The sequence below is a fragment of the Petaurus breviceps genome, unplaced genomic scaffold (assembly GCF_028583685.1).
Source record: "Petaurus breviceps papuanus isolate PSGF00001 unplaced genomic scaffold, PetGlider_PUasm1.0 99, whole genome shotgun sequence".
In the NCBI taxonomy this organism is placed as follows: Eukaryota; Metazoa; Chordata; class Mammalia; order Diprotodontia; family Petauridae; genus Petaurus; species Petaurus breviceps.
In genome coordinates this window covers 3,153,337-3,171,256 of record NW_027187465.1, presented here as the reverse complement: position 1 = coordinate 3,171,256, position 17,920 = coordinate 3,153,337, and the positions used below count along the sequence as shown (strand labels likewise).

The 17,920-nt window shown below is 53.6% G+C and overlaps 1 protein-coding gene across 3 annotated transcripts in view; it reads right to left on the bottom strand.

The window, feature by feature from the left end:
* AP1B1 (adaptor related protein complex 1 subunit beta 1) overlaps positions 1 to 17,920 on the bottom strand; it is a 39,289-nt gene that overhangs the window by 11,844 nt on the left and 9,525 nt on the right. For 2 of the 3 annotated variants that reach the window (XM_069081733.1, XM_069081735.1), the window contains exons 2-11: positions 10,653 to 10,716; positions 9,028 to 9,133; positions 7,306 to 7,441; positions 6,304 to 6,549; positions 3,756 to 3,946; positions 3,198 to 3,419; positions 2,561 to 2,681; positions 2,230 to 2,325; positions 1,066 to 1,181; positions 477 to 642 (exon numbers count right to left, since the gene is read on the bottom strand). In XM_069081733.1, the coding sequence (XP_068937834.1) occupies positions 477 to 642; positions 1,066 to 1,181; positions 2,230 to 2,325; positions 2,561 to 2,681; positions 3,198 to 3,419; positions 3,756 to 3,946; positions 6,304 to 6,549; positions 7,306 to 7,441; positions 9,028 to 9,133; positions 10,653 to 10,689 (1,437 nt within the window). In that variant the 5' untranslated portion in view covers positions 10,690 to 10,716. Of the gene's footprint in view, positions 1 to 476; positions 643 to 1,065; positions 1,182 to 2,229; positions 2,326 to 2,560; positions 2,682 to 3,197; positions 3,420 to 3,755; positions 3,947 to 6,303; positions 6,550 to 7,305; positions 7,442 to 9,027; positions 9,134 to 10,652; positions 10,717 to 11,086; positions 11,218 to 17,920 lie in introns of all 3 variants that reach the window. The other variant, XM_069081734.1, reaches the window with a different exon arrangement.

The following is a 17,920-nucleotide window of genomic DNA, read 5'->3' as shown; positions in this document are numbered from 1 at the left end:
CCATGGGCTAGAGAGGAGCCCAGCCTCCTCTGGGCCTCCCTCTCCCTCCATGAGACTGAGGCTGCCCAGGGACACCAGCTTGGGCCAGGATCCAGGAACCCTAGGGCTCTGCTGTGCCTCTTCCCGCCCCAAACCAACACCAAATTCTACTTGGGCTTCTTGGCAATGTCTGGACAGCCCGGGGGAGTGAGGAGGAGTAGCCAGCCCTGCTGCCATCAGCCTCCCAGCTGTCTCCTGTTTCAAGACCTGCTCCCACTCATTCTTTCTGCCAATGTGTGTATAAATGTGTGATTATGGGAGCAGGAGCTTCTGTGCACCCCAAGCCAGCCAGGCCCAGGCCCAGCTATGGCTGGTCCCTCTGGCCTGTGTCCCTCTCCCCTTCCCTCCCAGAGGCCTGCCTCTGGGGGCATGCTGGCTGAGGGGATGCATTCTCCCCCAGCAGAGGGCACACCGCCGCACCCAGGCCCACCCCACACCTGGGTGCTCTCATCATGGAAGCCTTCCAGGAAGCTCTCCAGGAGCTCATCAGCATTGTCAATGCGCTCCGCGTACTCGCCCACGATCCAGATCATGGCCGCCCGAGCCTCTGGCTCATCCAAGGAGTCCAGGTTCTCGCACAGGGTGGCGATCACACTCTCGTACCTGTAGCCACAGGAGAACAGGGTGACGAGGGTGGATGAGGAAGGCCGCTGGGGACCCCAGGAGCAGCTGCCTGTCCTCAGTGATGCACCTTGACTCTGGTCATGGCTGAGGATGCCTGAGGCTCCCCTACAACGGGAGGCACAAGTGCAGAAATGGAGAAGAGGGGAGAGTGCCCGGGAAGACCAGGAGCTGCTTATCAGAATTGTGCCTCTGCCCCTTCCCCAGGCCATTTCTACTGAGGTTCAGGCATCAGAAGCTTCAGACAGCTCAGACATGACCCCGGGGCACCTTGGCACCAGCATCAAGGGGCAGGGGAGCAGGCACATCTGGGTCCAGCCAGAGGCCCATGGGGAGGCAGGTGTGTCTGGGCCTGCCCTGTGGTGGGAGGGCCCAAGGGGCTTTGGCTCTCTGTCTGGTACCCACTTGTTGGGGTACTTGCGGAAGATGTCCTTGATCACCACAATGGCCTCCTGCACCACGTAGTTGACCTTGGTCTGGATCAGGTCCAGCAGTGTGCTCACACAGCGCTCTGCAGATTGCTGCAGAGACAGAACAGAAGTCAGGGGTCAGAAGAGTGCTCACGGTGCCTCTCAGTGCCCGCTGGGGTCTCTGAGCTTGCTGCCCACCTCTCCAAGCCCTCACTTTGTCAGGAGAAGCAAGGCAGGGCTGTGGGGCTCTCCTCCCCCAGTAACAGAGAATGGGGGGATAACTCAGGCAAAGTCACCTGGGAGGTGAAGACAGACCATGGATCACAGCCCAGGGTCTGACCTCTGTGCCTTTGCCGCTAAAAACTGGCCCCTTGGCACTGAAACAAAGGCCACCCTCGAATAGGGAGAGCACCATGCTTTAGGAGCTGGGGAGGAGGGGCTGTTAAGGGCCCCTCGGCCTCCAGGATTACTAGGTCTGAGAGCAGAGGGGCCATTTGCACAGGCTACAGTTGAGGAGGGGGCCTGGCACAAGTACAGAGCACTAACTCTGCAGTTACAGCACAGCTTTGCCCATGTGGCCTGCTTACTGTACCTTGGACAAATGACCTTTCTTTGGGCCTCAGTTTCCTCAACTGTAAAAGAGAATATTAAACTAGGAGGTCTAAATTAGGACAAAGAAGCCAAAGAGTGGAAGTGGTGGCCTGAGGAGGACAGCAGAGTGTGGAGAGATGCCAGCCCCGGTGCCGACATCCCCTGTACAGGTGTGTGTCCCTGCAGACAACCTTCCGCAAAGGAAGTTTGCCCCATGGGATCTGCCTCACCAGGTGAGCCAGCCACAGATGCCTTTCTGGCTGTCCAGGTTAGCCTGGCCTGAGCTCCTGCGGGATAGCCCCTAATTGCTAGTGATCTGAGAGCTCCAGTTCATCTACACAGAGCATCACAACCGACCTCAAACCCTGTGACCCTGAGTGCCCAAAGGACAGAGAGCAGAGATGAGCTGTGCAGGGATGGATGAACTCCATCCCCAGGCCCAGGAAGGCCTGAAGGAGACAAGAGCTGCAGTGAGGAAGCTGCCCCCACTCTGGTCTCCTATCGGTCCCGTGACCTGGTCTCCCAAGGTTCCTACTACCCAGATGGGCCTGGCTTCGAGAACGCTCACCTCCACCTTGATGGCGCAGCGGCCGATGGCACGGACGGCCTTGCGAACAAAGTCTACGTCTACTTCTGTGGCGTACTCCTTTAGTTCTGCCAGCACCTGCCATGGGAATGTGCAATGAGACAAAGCCGAAGGAATGGGTTCAGCCCCCTGTGGGGCAGAAGCTGGGCTCTTCCCAAGAGGCTGATTGCTTAAGATGGTGGCCATCGTGGACGGGGTCAGTAGGGAGTCATGGTGGACGGGAGCAGGGAGTCAGTGTCCCACTGAGGCTATGGAGAGCCCAAGGCCACCCGGAAGGCAGGCCCAAGGTGCCCCAGCACCAGGGCCGGCTGACCTGGGCAATGTTGGCTTGGGAGGCCAGGCGGATCATGATGTCCAGTTTTTCTAGCTTCACATAGATGGGATCATTGTACTTGACGAAAAAGACCTTCATCTCATGTTTCAAGATCTCGGGCCTAGAAGGGGAGGAAAACTGCTCATGCCTAAGGCAATACTGAGAAACGACCCAAAAATAAAAAACCTGGAGAATGGTGAGCGGGCAGTAGGGCCTATCCTACACAAATAACTGATGTGGGGCCCCCACATTCAGACCATCTAGTAATGAGATAGCTCCACAAAGCACCAAACCCAGCAGGCTTTGTCCCGAATGCCGAGGAGATGAGCCTGTACCCACAGGGAGCTGGACACAAGGCCTGAGGCACAGGAGAGGGAGGAAAGGAAGGCAGAGGGAAAAGCGGTCTGCACAGCGGGTTTCCTTAGGGCACTTGGGGCAGCAAGAAGGGCCGGCTGCTTGGTCTGACCACTTCCATGGCCAGGAGGCTCAGAGATGACCCCTGGCCCTGGCTTTGTGTTCCCCAAATCCAAGCAAGTAACAGAAGGCAGCCCAGCCCCTCCCCTGGCTGCCTCAGTGAGAAGGGCAGAGATGGCACCACAGGGGTGCAGAGGCCCTCGCACATGCAGGTCGCAGTCACCTTTTCTGCACGATGAGGTTGATGTTACGCAGGGCCACGTACTGCAGCTCGGGCTCGGCCGACAGCAGGGTGACCAGGGGGGGCGCCAGCTTCTTGAGGAGAGTGCCGTAGTAGTCCAGATCCTTCGAGAGCATCTCCATGAACTTCATCAGCACCTTCACCGCCGACAACACCACAGCTGAGTTGGCGTGAGAGAGCCGGGGGGTCACCCGCTCGCAGATGCTGAGGAGAAACAGCATTCCCATTGCACAGCAAACAAGGGGGGGGGGGCGCGCAGAGAACAGGGCTGGGATCTGCCACAGAATCCCAGCATATGGGGGCCAGGCAAGGGAGCTGGCGCAGCCCCTGCCTTAAGCCCTGCCACTACCTCCTCACCCAGGCCGGGCCCTTGGCAGCTGGCAGTGGAGGCAGCAGAGGGGGCGGGGGCTCCTCCAAGCACTTATGTGCAGAGGAAGGAAGAAAGCTGGGGACGCCCGTGACCATCAGAAGGCTCAAGTCCTTAGAATGGGAACCCACCAGACCAAGTGTCCTGAGGCCTCCACCCCCTCTCTGGCTCACCTCTGGGCTTCCCGGTCATCCTTGGGCATGTAGTTAGCCAGGCAGTCCAAGATAAAGATCTGCCCCCACTCTGTGCACTCATTCAAGGCCGTCAGCAGTTTGTTGATAGACTGTGGGTTCAGGTCCAAGAGGTTGCTGCTTGGGTGAGACTCAGCTATCTCTGAGAGGGCAGCCACAGCATTGGCCACCACCTGCAAGGGAGAGACCAGGAAGTCCAGGGCACCCAGAACATGTGCCACATGACAAGACCAGTAGCTACTTGGGGGGGGTGCTACTTGGAACACACACTCATGGCTGTCTTACATGGTCCTCTATGCACACGCACACAGACATCCCCCCCCCGCCCCCGACTCTCTATCTCCCTGTTAGCTCCTGCAGAGTGGGACTGTTTCATTATTGTCTCTGTCCCCAGCACACAGTAGGTGCTTAACAGATCTCGCTGTCTGCCTGGCCTGGGGCTCACTAGAGCAGGCCGTGCTTGTGATCTCGGAGCGCTTGGGGCCTATCAATGACTCTATGATACCTCCTCCATCTGTAAAATGGAACCAAAGCCCTCTATGTGTCAGACAAGAACAGGAGGCTGACAATGGAGGCATCTCTGGTACACGATGCCCCCTCCCCATCTTACATGTGAGCAGACAAGAAGCAAAGGCTCGTTTTAGGAAGAGGTGCCTGGGGACAAGAGCCCCGCCCACCCCCCCACCATCCTAAACACCCACTTCTCGAGGCTGTTGGAGAGGGCTCCTGAGAGTCCCTCTCTCCAGAGGGTCAGGAAGCTTGGTTGGATTGGCCAGGACCCAGGAAGACCAAGTCTGCCATGCCTGGGCCTCTGTAACTGGCAGAGAGCCCAGGGAAGGTCACAGTCTCCTTCCTGCCCCCATCCTGGAGCCAGAGGCTACTCTGAACATCCTCTGGCAGCCTCCAGGCCACAGCACCCCAGAAGCAGGCCTCTGGAAAGGGATGCCCGGAGGGGTACATGTGCTGGTGCAGAGAGAAGCCGACGACCTCACAGGGCCTCCCACAATGCACCTACCGTGGCAGGAATGGGAGGCTCAGAACCAAGAAGAGCTGGCTGCTGAGAGATGTCAGGACGGTGTATGGAGGGCACATGGGGTGTGCAGTCAAGAGCTGTCCTCCAGTCCTGGCTCAGTGACATGCTGGGTACCCCCTTGGAACCTCACTTTCCTCACCTATCATCATCCTGCCTGCCTCCTGGGGCGGCTGTGATGGAGGAACCCTGTAAACTCTGACGCACAAGCTAATGGAGTTACCTTGTGTTTTATATGCTCCAGAGCTCACACAAACAAGTGCACGCACACACACGCGCACATGCATGCACACACACTCACTGGGTCATGTGTTCCTCATAACAATCCTCTGACAAACAGAAAGCAGGGGCCACCCCCACCTCTCCTGATTAGTGAAGGACAGACAGAGCTAGGAAGGACAACTCAGCATTCCAATCCCTATGCCAGTGAGAGGCAGGGCCTCTGTCCTAACAGACCCAAGGGCCGGCCCTGTGGTCACCGAGTCATGCCACCCCTTTCACCCCCGGCTCTCTCCCCCCTACACACGCGCACACACACACACACACACACACACACACACACTCATATACATGCACACACACAGACACACTAATACACATGCACACACAGACATACTCATACACATAGACACACATGCACACAGATACATACACACTCATACACACAAACATACACATGCGCACACAGACACTCATACACACAGATATACACGCACTCATACATACACAGACACACACGCACACAGACATGCACTCATACACACATGCACACACAGACATACTCATATACACAGATACACACGCACAAACTCATACATACACATGTACACACAGACACACTCATATACACGCACACTCATACATACACACATACACATACTCATACAGATACACGCACACATACTCATACATACACACGTGTACGCAGACACCCATACACACATGTGTACAGACACATGCACAGACACACTCATACACAGTGCACATAGACACTCATACACATACACTGCACACATGTACACTCATACAAGCATATGCATACATACACGCTCATACACACTCATAAACACACACTAATACATGCACACACTCATACATACAGACATACTCATACACATACTCATACATACATACACACATATACACACACATACACTGACTATGTGGCTCTGTGCATATGACTCCACCTTCTGGGACTGGGCACCCCCTCTCTACAATCCAGCTCTAGCTGCCTTGGGCTAAGACACTTTGCTTCACTGCTGCAAGGGAGATCTGCAACAGGATTTCTCTGGCATACCAAAGGAATCCAGGTCTGGACACAAATAGGTGCCACTGCCCCAAATGGCACCAGTGGAGATTCCCACACACATAGGTGGGAACCGTGGCTGGGATGTTTAATGAGGACTGGCCTGGACAGGCTCGGGGAAGTCGCCTGAGCTCGCGCTCAAGGCCGAGGCAGGAAGGCTCTGGCCCTGGCCGGGCAGGAGGGCGCTGGCTCACCATGGGGTTGGAGTCAGAGATGAGGTCCTTGAGGGTGTCCAGGAAGCCCTGGTCCTCCACCAGCTGGGCATTGATGTCATGTAGCTTGGCCACGCACACAGCGGCCGTCTTGCGCACGTAAGGGTCCTCGTCCTTCAGGCACTTGCGGAGGGGCTCGCATAGGTACTCAGTAATCTTATCCACTCGAATGCAGCCCATGGTCCGCACGGCCAGGGCCCGGATCAGGGGGTTGGGATCCTCGCAGTCCTGAAGGGGTTAAACACAGGGGCTTGTCTCATTCCCAAAATCCCTATGGAGGGTGCCAAGACTACATGCTGAGGTCCAAGCTGACACCACTGAGCTCACTAGCCCCAGATTCAGCTGCCAAGTGGAAGCAAGTCACCTAGCTTGACAGAAATCTTCCTGAGCTGCTCCAGAATGATCCTGGGGGTCAAAGGGTCCACAGGATATCACCATGAAAGGGAAAAAAGCATGTACACATGTGCAAGGAGAGAGGGAGAGGGAGGGGGAGAGAGAGAGAGAGAAAGAGATGGAGAGGGGAGGGAGAGAGAGAGAGAGGAGGGGGAGAGAGGAGGGAGAGAGAAAGGAGGGGGAGAGAGGAGAGAGATGGAGAGGGGGGGAGAGACAGAGGAGAAAGGGAGAGAGAAAGAGATGGAGATAGAGTGAGATGGAGAGGGGAGGGAGAGAAAGGGAGGAGACAGAGAGAGAGGGAGAGAAAAATGGAGAGGGGAGGGAGAGAGGGAGAGGAGGGGAAGAGAGGAGAGATGGAGAGAGAGAGAGATGGAGGGGGGGAGAGACAGGGAGAGATAAAGTGGGGGGAGAGACAGAGAGACAGAATGAATGAATGAGAGACAGAGACAGCCACAGAGACACAGAGAGACAGACAGCCAAGAGAGGGAGAGAAGGAGCCTTCAAGATTCCTGCTGAAACATGCTGGCATCAGCAGTGGGAATAAAAGGGAGAGAGGCCAAGGCTGGCCCTGTGAGGCCTGGGCCCACCCACCTTCACAAAGGTGTTGACAGCCATGATGGCCATGTCTGGCTGGCTCTTGGCATAATTCATCAGGTACAGGTACACCAGCTTCTTCAGCTCCAGGTTGTCAGTCTGCATACAGTTGACCACGTCGGGGAAGAGGGCACTGAGGAGCCAAAGCAAACCAATGAGCAGCACATGTGACCTCGCGGGGATAAGGTGCAGAAGGCAGCCTCGGGTAACAGGCCAGGAGAGGCAGAAGTATGAGAGCTCACATGAGTGAGACTGAGAGTGTGGCTGGGGCAGGAGAGATAGCCAGAGATATTACCACTGAAGGGGAGGGATTCCCACAGGCTTGGCTGCCATGGCCTCTAAGCAGCCTGGGGGTCCAAAGGACCTTCTTTGGGCCTGTTTTTGCTCTGGATGGGACGCCCTGGGGGCTCCTAGAGGAGGAGCTCTCTCCATGTGACCCTTAGCAGAGGACGCTGCCTCTGGTTTGGGAGCCTGTTTTTAAACTGGTCCGTGGGGAATCTCAGTGCTCTCCCGAGGGTGGGCAGTCTTACCCTCACTTTCACTTCCCTCAAATTCATTTGTTTGTTTTTTGGAGGGGGGAAGGCAGGGCAATTGGTGTTAAGTGACTTGCCCAAAGTCACATGGCTAGTATGTGTTAAGTGTCTGAGGCCGGATTTGAACTCAGGTCCTCTTGACAGTACCCTGTTCACTGAGCCACCATTCCCATTCCCCTCAAATTCTTAAGGCAAATAACAGAAGGGAAGGGAAGACTGAGATCTGGGAGCTTGAAACACATCTCCAAAGGGCCAAGCAGGGGTGGTGGGCCAGGGCTGAGGCAGACAGATCATCCTGAAGCTGCCGCGTTAAGGGAGGCAAAAGGGGGAGGAAATGCTGACGAGTCTGACTTAATCTTCTGGGTCTGACTCCTGAGCAAAACAGGACCATTTGAAAGAGAATAACAAAGTTATTTCCTCCACAAAGAGGTGACTAGGTGTCACCCGTTGGAGGAAAGCGATGCTGCTTCAGAGGCATCTGATTTGGGAAGTGGCCCAGTGGAGCCAGGCCCGGCCCCAGAGCAGGTCTGGCCAATTCTCTTGGCTGACAAGTGGGCAGAGGGCTTGGGGACAATCCCTGCTCGTCTCAATGGGTTATCAGAGCCCTTCCTCTGTGGGGTGGCAGGCTCCACTGGCTCCAAGGACACATCCGGTCCAGCCACCGGCTCCCCAATGAAAAGGAAAAGCATGTGCATATGTGTGCATGTGTGTGGCCATCAGTTAGGGGGCTGCTACCAGAAGGTAGCAGTTCTTAGTTAGGGGTCGGAAATTCTTTTCAAACAGATAACCATATTTGAATAGAATTGGTTCCTTTTATGATTTTACTTGCTTTATTCTATCCCATTAAAAACATGATTTTGAGAAGGGGCTCCTAGGCAGCACCATGATCAGAGGGGTCCAGGGCATGGGAAGGTGAAGAAGTTCTGCCCTGAGAGAGTTCTCAGCATAAAATAAAGCTGGAGCTTAGGATCTGGCTGCAAAGACAGGATGCACAGTGCAAGACCAGCTGAGGAGTGAATGCATGGCAAGAAGAACACTCTAGATGGAAAGGAGGGGGAGCGCAGGCAGGCCCAGAGCAAGGAGAGGCCTGGCAGAGGCCTGCAATCCCGAGGAGGATGCAGCCAGGCTGCGTCCTGGGCTCTGGGGGGCTGAACTGTGTCTCTGGGGGCTTCAAGGCCACTCCCACCTGACATCTTTGCCTACAGTCATGGACGCGATCACTTTCTTCACGGCCTCTTTCTTCTTTTCCTTCTTGTCGCTATTGAGCTCTGCCTTCAGTTCAAAGATCTCCCCTGGAAAAGAGTGGGTGATGGTGAGGCCAGGCCTGTGTGGCACAACCAGGTTCACCTCCCCCAAAGGGCAGAGGCTTGGGGTGGCCTCCCAGAATCCTGGCAGGGGTCCACATCAACCTGGGGCCTCCATGGGGACAGCCAGGAACCCAGGAGACCAGACTACTACACGCCAGAAAGCTGTTCTCTAGAAGGAAGGGCTGGTGGGCAGGGAGGACTCGGAAAGTTGAGGACCAGGGAGAGGATGAAGGTGAAAAAAAGGGTGAGGGAACATTCTGGCTCAATGGGATCACTACGGGCCAGCTAAAGGCCTGAGCAGGAATCCTCAGCAACTGGCAAAGTGCAGAGCTAAGGGACAACAGTCCCCGGGTCACATGTTGAGCAATTTCTACAGCTGGGCCTTTCCTGGAACATCTACTTAAAATGCCCAGGTCAGGGTTTCACTTCCTGGTCTACATCTGGCTGTTTTATGCTGAACATGGGAATCCAGACCCTGAACCCCAAGGGAATAGTGAAGCAGGGCTGTCTAGGGCTGACCCGTGGTGGTGACCAGGACTCCCAGCTTCTCCTCTGGGCACACCCACAGTGGCTGTGGGGGAAGCAGGGCTGCTGTATCTCAGTTTCCCCTCTGTACCATGAGAACTCTCACCTCCTCTGTGCTGACCTCCTAAAGAGGGGTACTATGATGGTGAGAGACAGTCCTCTGGGAGAAGGGGCCACAGGTATCCCCCTCCCCTTCCCTCCAACAAAATTCTTGTCCCATTTGCTTAGGAGAGAGTGGGCAGTCAGGAACAGAAGGAAATGCAGAGAGTGTCTCAGGGCCAGGCTGACCCTGGGGAAGTGGGAGGGATCTTGAGACAGAAACTTAACAATGGGCTTAACAAAAACACAAGGACACACAGTGTGGCATGGCCCACTTGGCCACAAAGAATGAGCCAGGTGGGCTACATGAGCCAGCTTGGCCAGGGCTGGCCCTTCCTGTGAGAGCCTAGCCTTGATATCGAGGCCTCTGCTCCCTTCATGCTTGACCTTCTCTTCCTTTCCCATAAGTCCTGCTGGCTACAGAGGGTTCTGGGGTGGGCTGCTCCATTGTGCCGCTTAAACCCCAGAGTAGCTGCTGGGGTGAAAGGGGGATCTGCCAGATGGCCACATGACCAGAAGGGAGGCTCTGAGGCCCAGCCCCTGACCGCCTTGATCAGAACCCTCTATGCCCATGCTTGGCACAGACCTTGGCATATCTAACTGGGCAGGAGAGAGGAAGGACCAGATAGACTGACATCTCTGGCTGCCTCTTTCCTCAGGTGGGAAGTTTCCATGAGGAGATCACTCCTCCTGCCCACTCTCTGAAAGGAACAGTCAGTCCCCTCCACCATTCATGAGAAGTGACTGTCCATGGTTGGCTAAACCCCTCTAGTTACACTCACCTGAAATGGGGGGACTCCCTCTCCCATAACCCCCCAGAGGAGTAAGTGGTCAGGCCAGCCAGGCCGAAGCCTGGTCCCAGGGCCCTCTAGGGCAGTACCTTTCTTGGTGGTGGTGAAATACTTGGAGTCAGTCATTTTGGTCCCTTGATTGGTGGCAGAGCTCTGCAAGGACAAGAAGCAGAAAGAACAAGAGAGACTTTACCCCCAATAACTTTCCAGTAAAGCCACAAGAAAGAAGTCTTGGGAAGTCATCCAAGGGCTCAGGTGCCTGAGAGAGACAGTGAGGCAGGTGGTCTGGTACAAAGCTGCCACAGAGAAGCTGCAGCCTGCCAGAAGCACCCAGGGATTCTCCAATGCCCGCCCTGCCAGGCATTGCTGCATGTGCCCTCCTGCCAGCTCAGTGGCAGACCTGATGTTAGGAGTTTGAGTTAGAAATGATGCCTGTCTGGAGGAGGGAAGGCCTCCCGTGTGCTGAGAGGCGGGATGGTGGAAAGGGCACTGGCGTGCTTCCAATCTTGGCCCAGACACTTACTAGCTATGTGATCCTGGATGAATCCCTGAACCTTTCTGAACTTCAGTCTCCTCATCTGTAAAATGGGCAGGGAAGCTGGATTCAATGGTCTCTAAGGATCCTTCCATCTCTAAGCCTATGAGCCTATGAGCCTAATTGGACAGATGAAAACCGTGTTAGCAGCGCAATACGGCTAATCAGGAGGAAGCTCTGTTATAGGGGCATGGACTGGGCTGCCTGGGGCCCTCTGCCCATTCTTCATAAGCCTTCAGGGAAGAAAGAGGAGAAAAGACTGAGCACTGGCATGGACCCAGCCTCATCTCCTTCCCACCCATCACTCCTGACACAGGACGGCTAGGAGACATCACATCATGTGCCTTAGGAAAGGGTGCCTTCTCCTACCAGAGGGTAGGAGGGAGCTTTCCTTTAGGTCGATGGGAAGTAGACCAGTTCTGAGGCCTTCTCCCAGTTAACAATATACACGTTGTGTACAGCTTAATAGCTATTAGTCACTGTTGCTGGAAAGGGGGAAAAGCACCTGCCTAGTTCCATGACATAAAGAAGAAAAAAACCACTTCTGTTTTATTTGCAAAACTAAAAAGGGATGTGGGATTTCCCTAGCAGCACCAGAGAAGAGGCTTTGGGGCTCCAAATGTCAGTTGGCACAATGGGCCCTTCAGAACAACTGTTCCCAAGCGGGAACCTGTGGGGTCTCTGTGGTCACCATGAGGCCTAAGAAGGCGGGCGAGGCTCCTGCAGCAATGGGCCTTTTAACTAACTGGGGGTCGCCAGGGCTCTGGGAGGCCATGCAGGCAAACCTTTGCTCCAAATGGACAAATTCCCTTCCTTCCAGTCTCTGCTCAGAAACTTCTGGCTAGAGGAGATTAACTGCCCCAAGGCAGCCTACCCCATATTTGGCCAGTTGTAACATTAGGCAGGCTTTTCTTTTCTTTTACTAAGTCCAAATCTGCTCCTCTTTGTTCTGTCCTCTGAAGCTGGGTAGAAGAAGGCCGTCTTCCCATCTGACAGCCCTTCAAATACCTGAAGACAGCTATTGCCCACCCCTCACGGTTTTCCTTGTCCTGACCAAACCTCTCAGTCCCTTACTGCCTAGCCATGAGCCATCCATTTTTACACTTGCTTTTTGATATGAACTATTTCGAACAAAAATCAGGCAATGCCTCAATTTGGGGCAGTTAGGTGATAGAGTACAGGGTCTGGAGTCAGGAAGACTCATTCTTCCTGAGTTCAAATCTGGCCTCAGACACTTCCTAGCTGTGTGACCCTGGGCAAGTCACTTCACCCTGCTTGCCTCAGTTTCCTCATTTGTAAAATGAGCTGGAGAAGGAAGGCAAACCACTCCGGAATCCCTGCAAAGAAAACCCCCAATACGGTCACAGACTCAAACACCACTGAACCAGCCAATGCCAACAACAACAAGCTCCACAGAGTGCCAGTGGAAATTGGGCTCTTCTTCCTTTAGTCCCAAGTAGATTCTTTAGGAAGGAAGGGCCCAACAGGAATGCACTGGACAGAAAGCCTCTCTGCATCACTGAGAGACCACTAACAACATTGAAGATTTGTGGTCCCAAAGAATGGACTCCTCACTTCTCACCTGCCCAAAGCCTCCTGTCCTTTACTAACTCCTTCTGCACACCCAGTCATTTAAATGCCACCGCTGACTGGGAGTCAGACAGCTCAGAAGCCATGGAGGCAGATGCCATGGCTCCCAGCCAAAGGAGGTCCGTCTATACCTAACCCAAGGTTCCTTACCTCTTCTCCTAGTTAAGGATGAGGGCCTGGGCCCAGGGATTCATTAGGACAGGGACTTCCCAGAGGAGGAAATTCCCTCTACTATGCAGGTCTGTGGTCATGTGATCATCTTAGAGAGTGGCCAAAAGCAGAGTGGTCAAATTCACCAGCCCACAAAGTGAAACCAAACAATATTAAAACCGAATTGGGAAATGTTTAACAAATCAAATAAAATACAAAATAACACTGATAATGTTGATTTGTGGTTTTCTAAGCCAATACGCCCTCCCTGCCACTCCCGTCCACTAGTCTGGGGCAGTGTGAGGTTTCAAAACCTAAGGGTCCTGCTGCCAGGCTGAGTGAGAGGTGGGCCAGGACCCAGATTTCCCAGGCTAGGAGGGCAGTATAATGTTAATGAAGTAGGAAGATCTTCCCCGCCCATTAACAGACCTAACCCTAGGAGCCTGAGTCACATGGAGCTCGGTGTGGGAGGAGCTTGGCCAAGGAGGCCGGAGAAGGGGAGGGGGAGGGAGAGAGTGAGAGGCACAAGCAGAGAGAGGGAAGACAGGTGTGTGGGAGCAGAGGGAAGAACTTGTTTGTGGGGAGGCCTGGCAGAAAGAAGGCTCTCAGGATTAGTGATGAGCACCCTAGTATCTTACTTCCTGGTATCCTAACGAGGTTCCAAATAAATATTGTGGTTTTCCCTTTGAGGAAGAGACTGACTTTATTATATTTTGTGAATTTACCCTGGAAATACGCATGCACACTGGTAGCAGCCACTCCGGGAATCCCATTGGCGATCCAGCCAGCTCTCCCTCCACTAGACCATGGTTGTTCACGTGTCCAGCTCTTCGAGACCCAATCTGGGGTTTTCTTGGCAAAACTACTGGAGTGACTTGCTGTTTCCTTTCTTAACTCATCTGACAGATGAGGAAACTAAAGCAAACAAGGTGAAGTGACTTGTCCAGGGCCACATGGCGAGTCCTTGTCTGAGGCTGAATTTGAATTTCACTCTTCCTGACTCCAGACCAGGGGCTCTGCCATAAGGCCAGCAGCTCGTGCCTTATGTATCTTTGCACGCTCCTCAGGCAAGGCCAGCACAGCCACTTGGTCAGCGCTACCTGCACCTAACTGAAACCCAAGCATCCTGGGTCACACTAGGGTGCAAAGCTCTTCTTGCCTGGAGGACAAGACCAGCTCTGCGGGGAGGGGGGGGGGCCAGGACAGAGCTCGAGGGCAGGTGGAGGGAGGGGTATCCCTGGTGACAACACACAGAAAATAAAACAAACTCTAGCAAGGTCAGCTGGTGCGGCTGCTGAAGCTGGAAGGAAAGCCACACTCCGTCTAGACGCATCTCAGCTACAGTTACCACAGAAACACCGACTTAGGGGAGACCTCGGAGGCCAACACCCTCATTTTACAGATGAGGAAACTGAGGCCCAGAAACGTGAAGTGACCAGCCCATGGTCCCTCGGGTAAAATAGAGCTGAGGCTAGAACTCAAGTGAGCCTCACGATGTCCAAGACCCGGACCCTGATGAGATGGTGTCAAAAGCATCAAGAAACAACTTCTCCAGGTCAGGGGGATGTCAACTTAACCTTCCCTCATTGGCAAGGGACAAAACATGTTACCTGGGGGAAACTCCCTCCTGGTTTTAAAATAACCCACCTCATTTGGGGTTGGAAAAACCCAACAGAACATGAAGTAGACGGGGAAAGATCCAATGTAGAGCAAGATGGCTGGGGGAGCCAACCTCTTTTCTTAAAACTAGTCAGAAGTGCTATCGTATTCACGTGGCTGGTAGAACCATGGAACCTGTCAGAAAGGAGGGCCACCTTCCACACCTGAGGCTTTTCCTGATCACCCCCCCTTGTCTTTGTTTTCTAAATAAAGTAGTGGAATGAGACAACACTCAGCTGTGCTAAGAACTCTTATTTTCTCTTCACATTAACCCCAGGAAATAGGTGCTACTATTCCTGTTTCACAGATGGGTCACACAGTCGGGAATATCAAAACCTGACTGGAACTGGGGCTTCCTGCCTCCAGGCTCAGAGCTCTGTGCACTCTGGCCTCACCTGTTGTGTCTCCAATGGAAAGGCCAGAAGCTCCTTGAGACCAGGCTCTATCTCACTTCTGTCTTTGCATCTCCAGTGCCTAGCACGGAGGAGGTGCCCCTGGAGCACAGATCACCTCCATGACCTCTGACCAGCCACCGCAGAGGCCCAGACTGCGACCAGCAGTCTGGGGGGAGCAGTGGGACATAACAATGGAAAGGTGGGCTCCTGGAGCCCAGTGCCAGGGAGCTCCCCTGCCACCTTCCGATGGAAGCCCCTTTTCCTTTCCAATCCGGGACCTTCTTTACACTGAGCTGACATCTGCTGCCTGGGATCCTGGAGTGGGCCTTGAGTGGACTATCCCAGGCCTCCAACGGTGCTGTGCCCACCCAACCATGAGGGAAGAAAGAGAGGCTTCACTTTGGGGAACATGAGGAGTGATGGGAGAAGGAGCCTGTTACTTAGCCACCGAGGTCTCTGACATTTCTGTGATATTCAGCTCTGGCGCACAGCCTCCTTCTTATGAGGCTGCCTTCTTCCCATTCTGCAGCCGCTTCCTGCCCATCTCTGCTGCACAGATCCCAAAGGGAGAAGCTGCAGGAGTCTCATTCCTTTGAAGTCAGATTACACAGTCATTTTAAAAAGAGAAACCTCTCATGCTGCAGGGAGGCCATCAAGACACAGCCAGCCTTGAGACTTTAACCACAAGACCATTCTCTGAATCTCATATGCTTTCTGTGAGAGACCCCATCATGAGAGAGCCCAGCCTTGGTGCAGAAAGACCTGGGCACTTTGCTACTCTGTGACCTCTAACAGACCCTTGCCCTGAGCCTCACAGTACTTGGCATTGCTAAGATCAAAGCAGAGAATTTAGGCAGAGTAGTGAGCTACACTATTGGGACTATTTCTGCAGGTTTGAGGAAGAGATGTGGCCCAGCCTCCTCATACCAAAGGAGGAAACGTTCCCCTTTCCTCCTCAGAGAAGAGGAAACCTAGAAAGTTAATGTCTAGAGAAGGAGAGTTAGTGATACCAAAGGAGGCTCAGTTGTTTTCCTGGCATGACTAGAGTCTGGACAGATGTCACTTCTGCCCTGCAGAGCTCAGAGGAATCATGGCCTCGCTCTGACATTCCCCATTTTTGTAGAGGTGCCACAGGAAGGCCCCAGGGTCAGAGGTTTCAGGGCATAGGATGCCCCAGGCCTGGAGTTCTGCTTATTAGAGAATATTGCCCACATGTATATATGAATATCCACTTGTGTATACGTGTGTGCCTGTCTGTGCAGGTCTGATCAGGCTGATTGCTGCTAAAGGCACAGGATGGCTGTAAGGCCATGGCTGTTTTTAGAACCCCTCCTGCTCTCATTCTCAATTACTTTTACTAAAGAGAAGTTCTACCTGAGTCTTGGTAAATGGGTGCAGGGACTGCCCCAAGTGGAAGGTGCATATAAACTATCCCAACAAGAGAAAGCCCCCGATGCTGCCCTCAAGCCAGGAGCCCTATCAGGTCCTATATTCCTCCAGCCCATGCCGAAGGCCTGGCCAAAGTCTCCTGGCCTCTGGGGCCAAATTCCTGGACTAGTCATTGTCTGATTGAAAAGGAATAGAACCTCTCCCTGGCCCCCTTTTCTCTTGCAGGAAAGCCAGGCATGGCATCATTTCCACTGGCTATTTCTCAGGTATTACAGGGAGCCTTCAGGAGGGTCCAGGGGCAGTCTGCAGGGGACCAAAGAGCACAGTGTGGTGGAAACAGTAACACCCAAGAGGCCAGAAGTGAGCCAGAAAGAGGACAAGAAGTGGGAAAACATTTTCCCTCCTAACTCCAGAACTAAGGGAGGGGGATGGTGAGGCTCCTGGGAAACTAGAACAGAAAATCTTTTCTCTCACTTCTCTCCACTTCCTTCACTGATCCAAAGCCCCATCAAATTTCAAGTTTTATTAGCAAGTCAACATTGTGATTTTTAATGTTCCCTAAAAGTAACTTTAGCTCTTTAAAGAGGGAATCTGGTCCAGTTGGCTTTGGAAGCAGAAGGCCCAGATCTGAATCTGAGCCTTATTATTTACTATACACTTAACTTTGGACAAACTGTTTAAACTCCAGGTTCCTCAGCTAAACCGAAATCTAAACTGATCATCGAAAGGGCACTGCACACGCTTGAAAGAAACACAAAAGGAAGCCTGGCATCCACTGCCATTCTCTCCAAGGAGTCCAGTTTCTAGAAGACTTTAGGAAAGAGCCCCAAGGGGCACTGCCCCACCCTGCAGGCATCGCTGGCTCAGGTTCAGGAAGGGGGCCTTCTTCCTGTTCTCTGTACAGAGCCCTTTCTGATCTCAAGTCTCTGGAGAAGCTAGCAGTGGCTGAGATGACCTGGCTTGAAAGGGCTTCAAAGACCACCCTTCTAACTCCTCAGGGTACTCCTCAGAGGGGAACCCCTCAGCAAAGGTATCTATGTCACAACATCCAGGAGAATTCAGTCAGGTGACAGATGTCATCTGGCAGCTACTAAGGCAGAAGCACGCGGCAGGCACTGGGAAAACCCTGAACAACCGAATGACAAGAGACACTGCCAAGACACAAGTGTGTGTATGTGTGTGTGGGGGCTGAAGCAGGTGGGCTTCTGGGCACTGCAGCCTGTGGGTAGGCTCCAATATCCTGGACCGCTGGGGGCTGCCATCCTGCCCTGGGATGGGTACAGGAGGCACGTGGGGTGCCTGGCAAACAATTTTAAGGGTGGCCTTTGGTCTCTCTGACCTAGCCTTGTTCGAGAGGAGTCCTGACACAAAGGATAAGACTGTGGGGGTGGAATCAAAAGCCTTGGGCTGAGTTCCACTTTCCCCACCTCGGATGTAACTCTTGGGCAAGTTATAACCTGAGCCTCAATTTTCCCATCTGTAAAATGGGGGTATAATCATTCTTGTACTACCAACCACATCCTAGCAAATGAGGTAATGTACATGAATGCTTTGGAACCCTAAAAGCTCTAGGCTTAAAGTTTTAATTTGGGGAAATTTGTGCCATAGGCCAGTCCTCATCTCTGAGGAAGTAACCAAG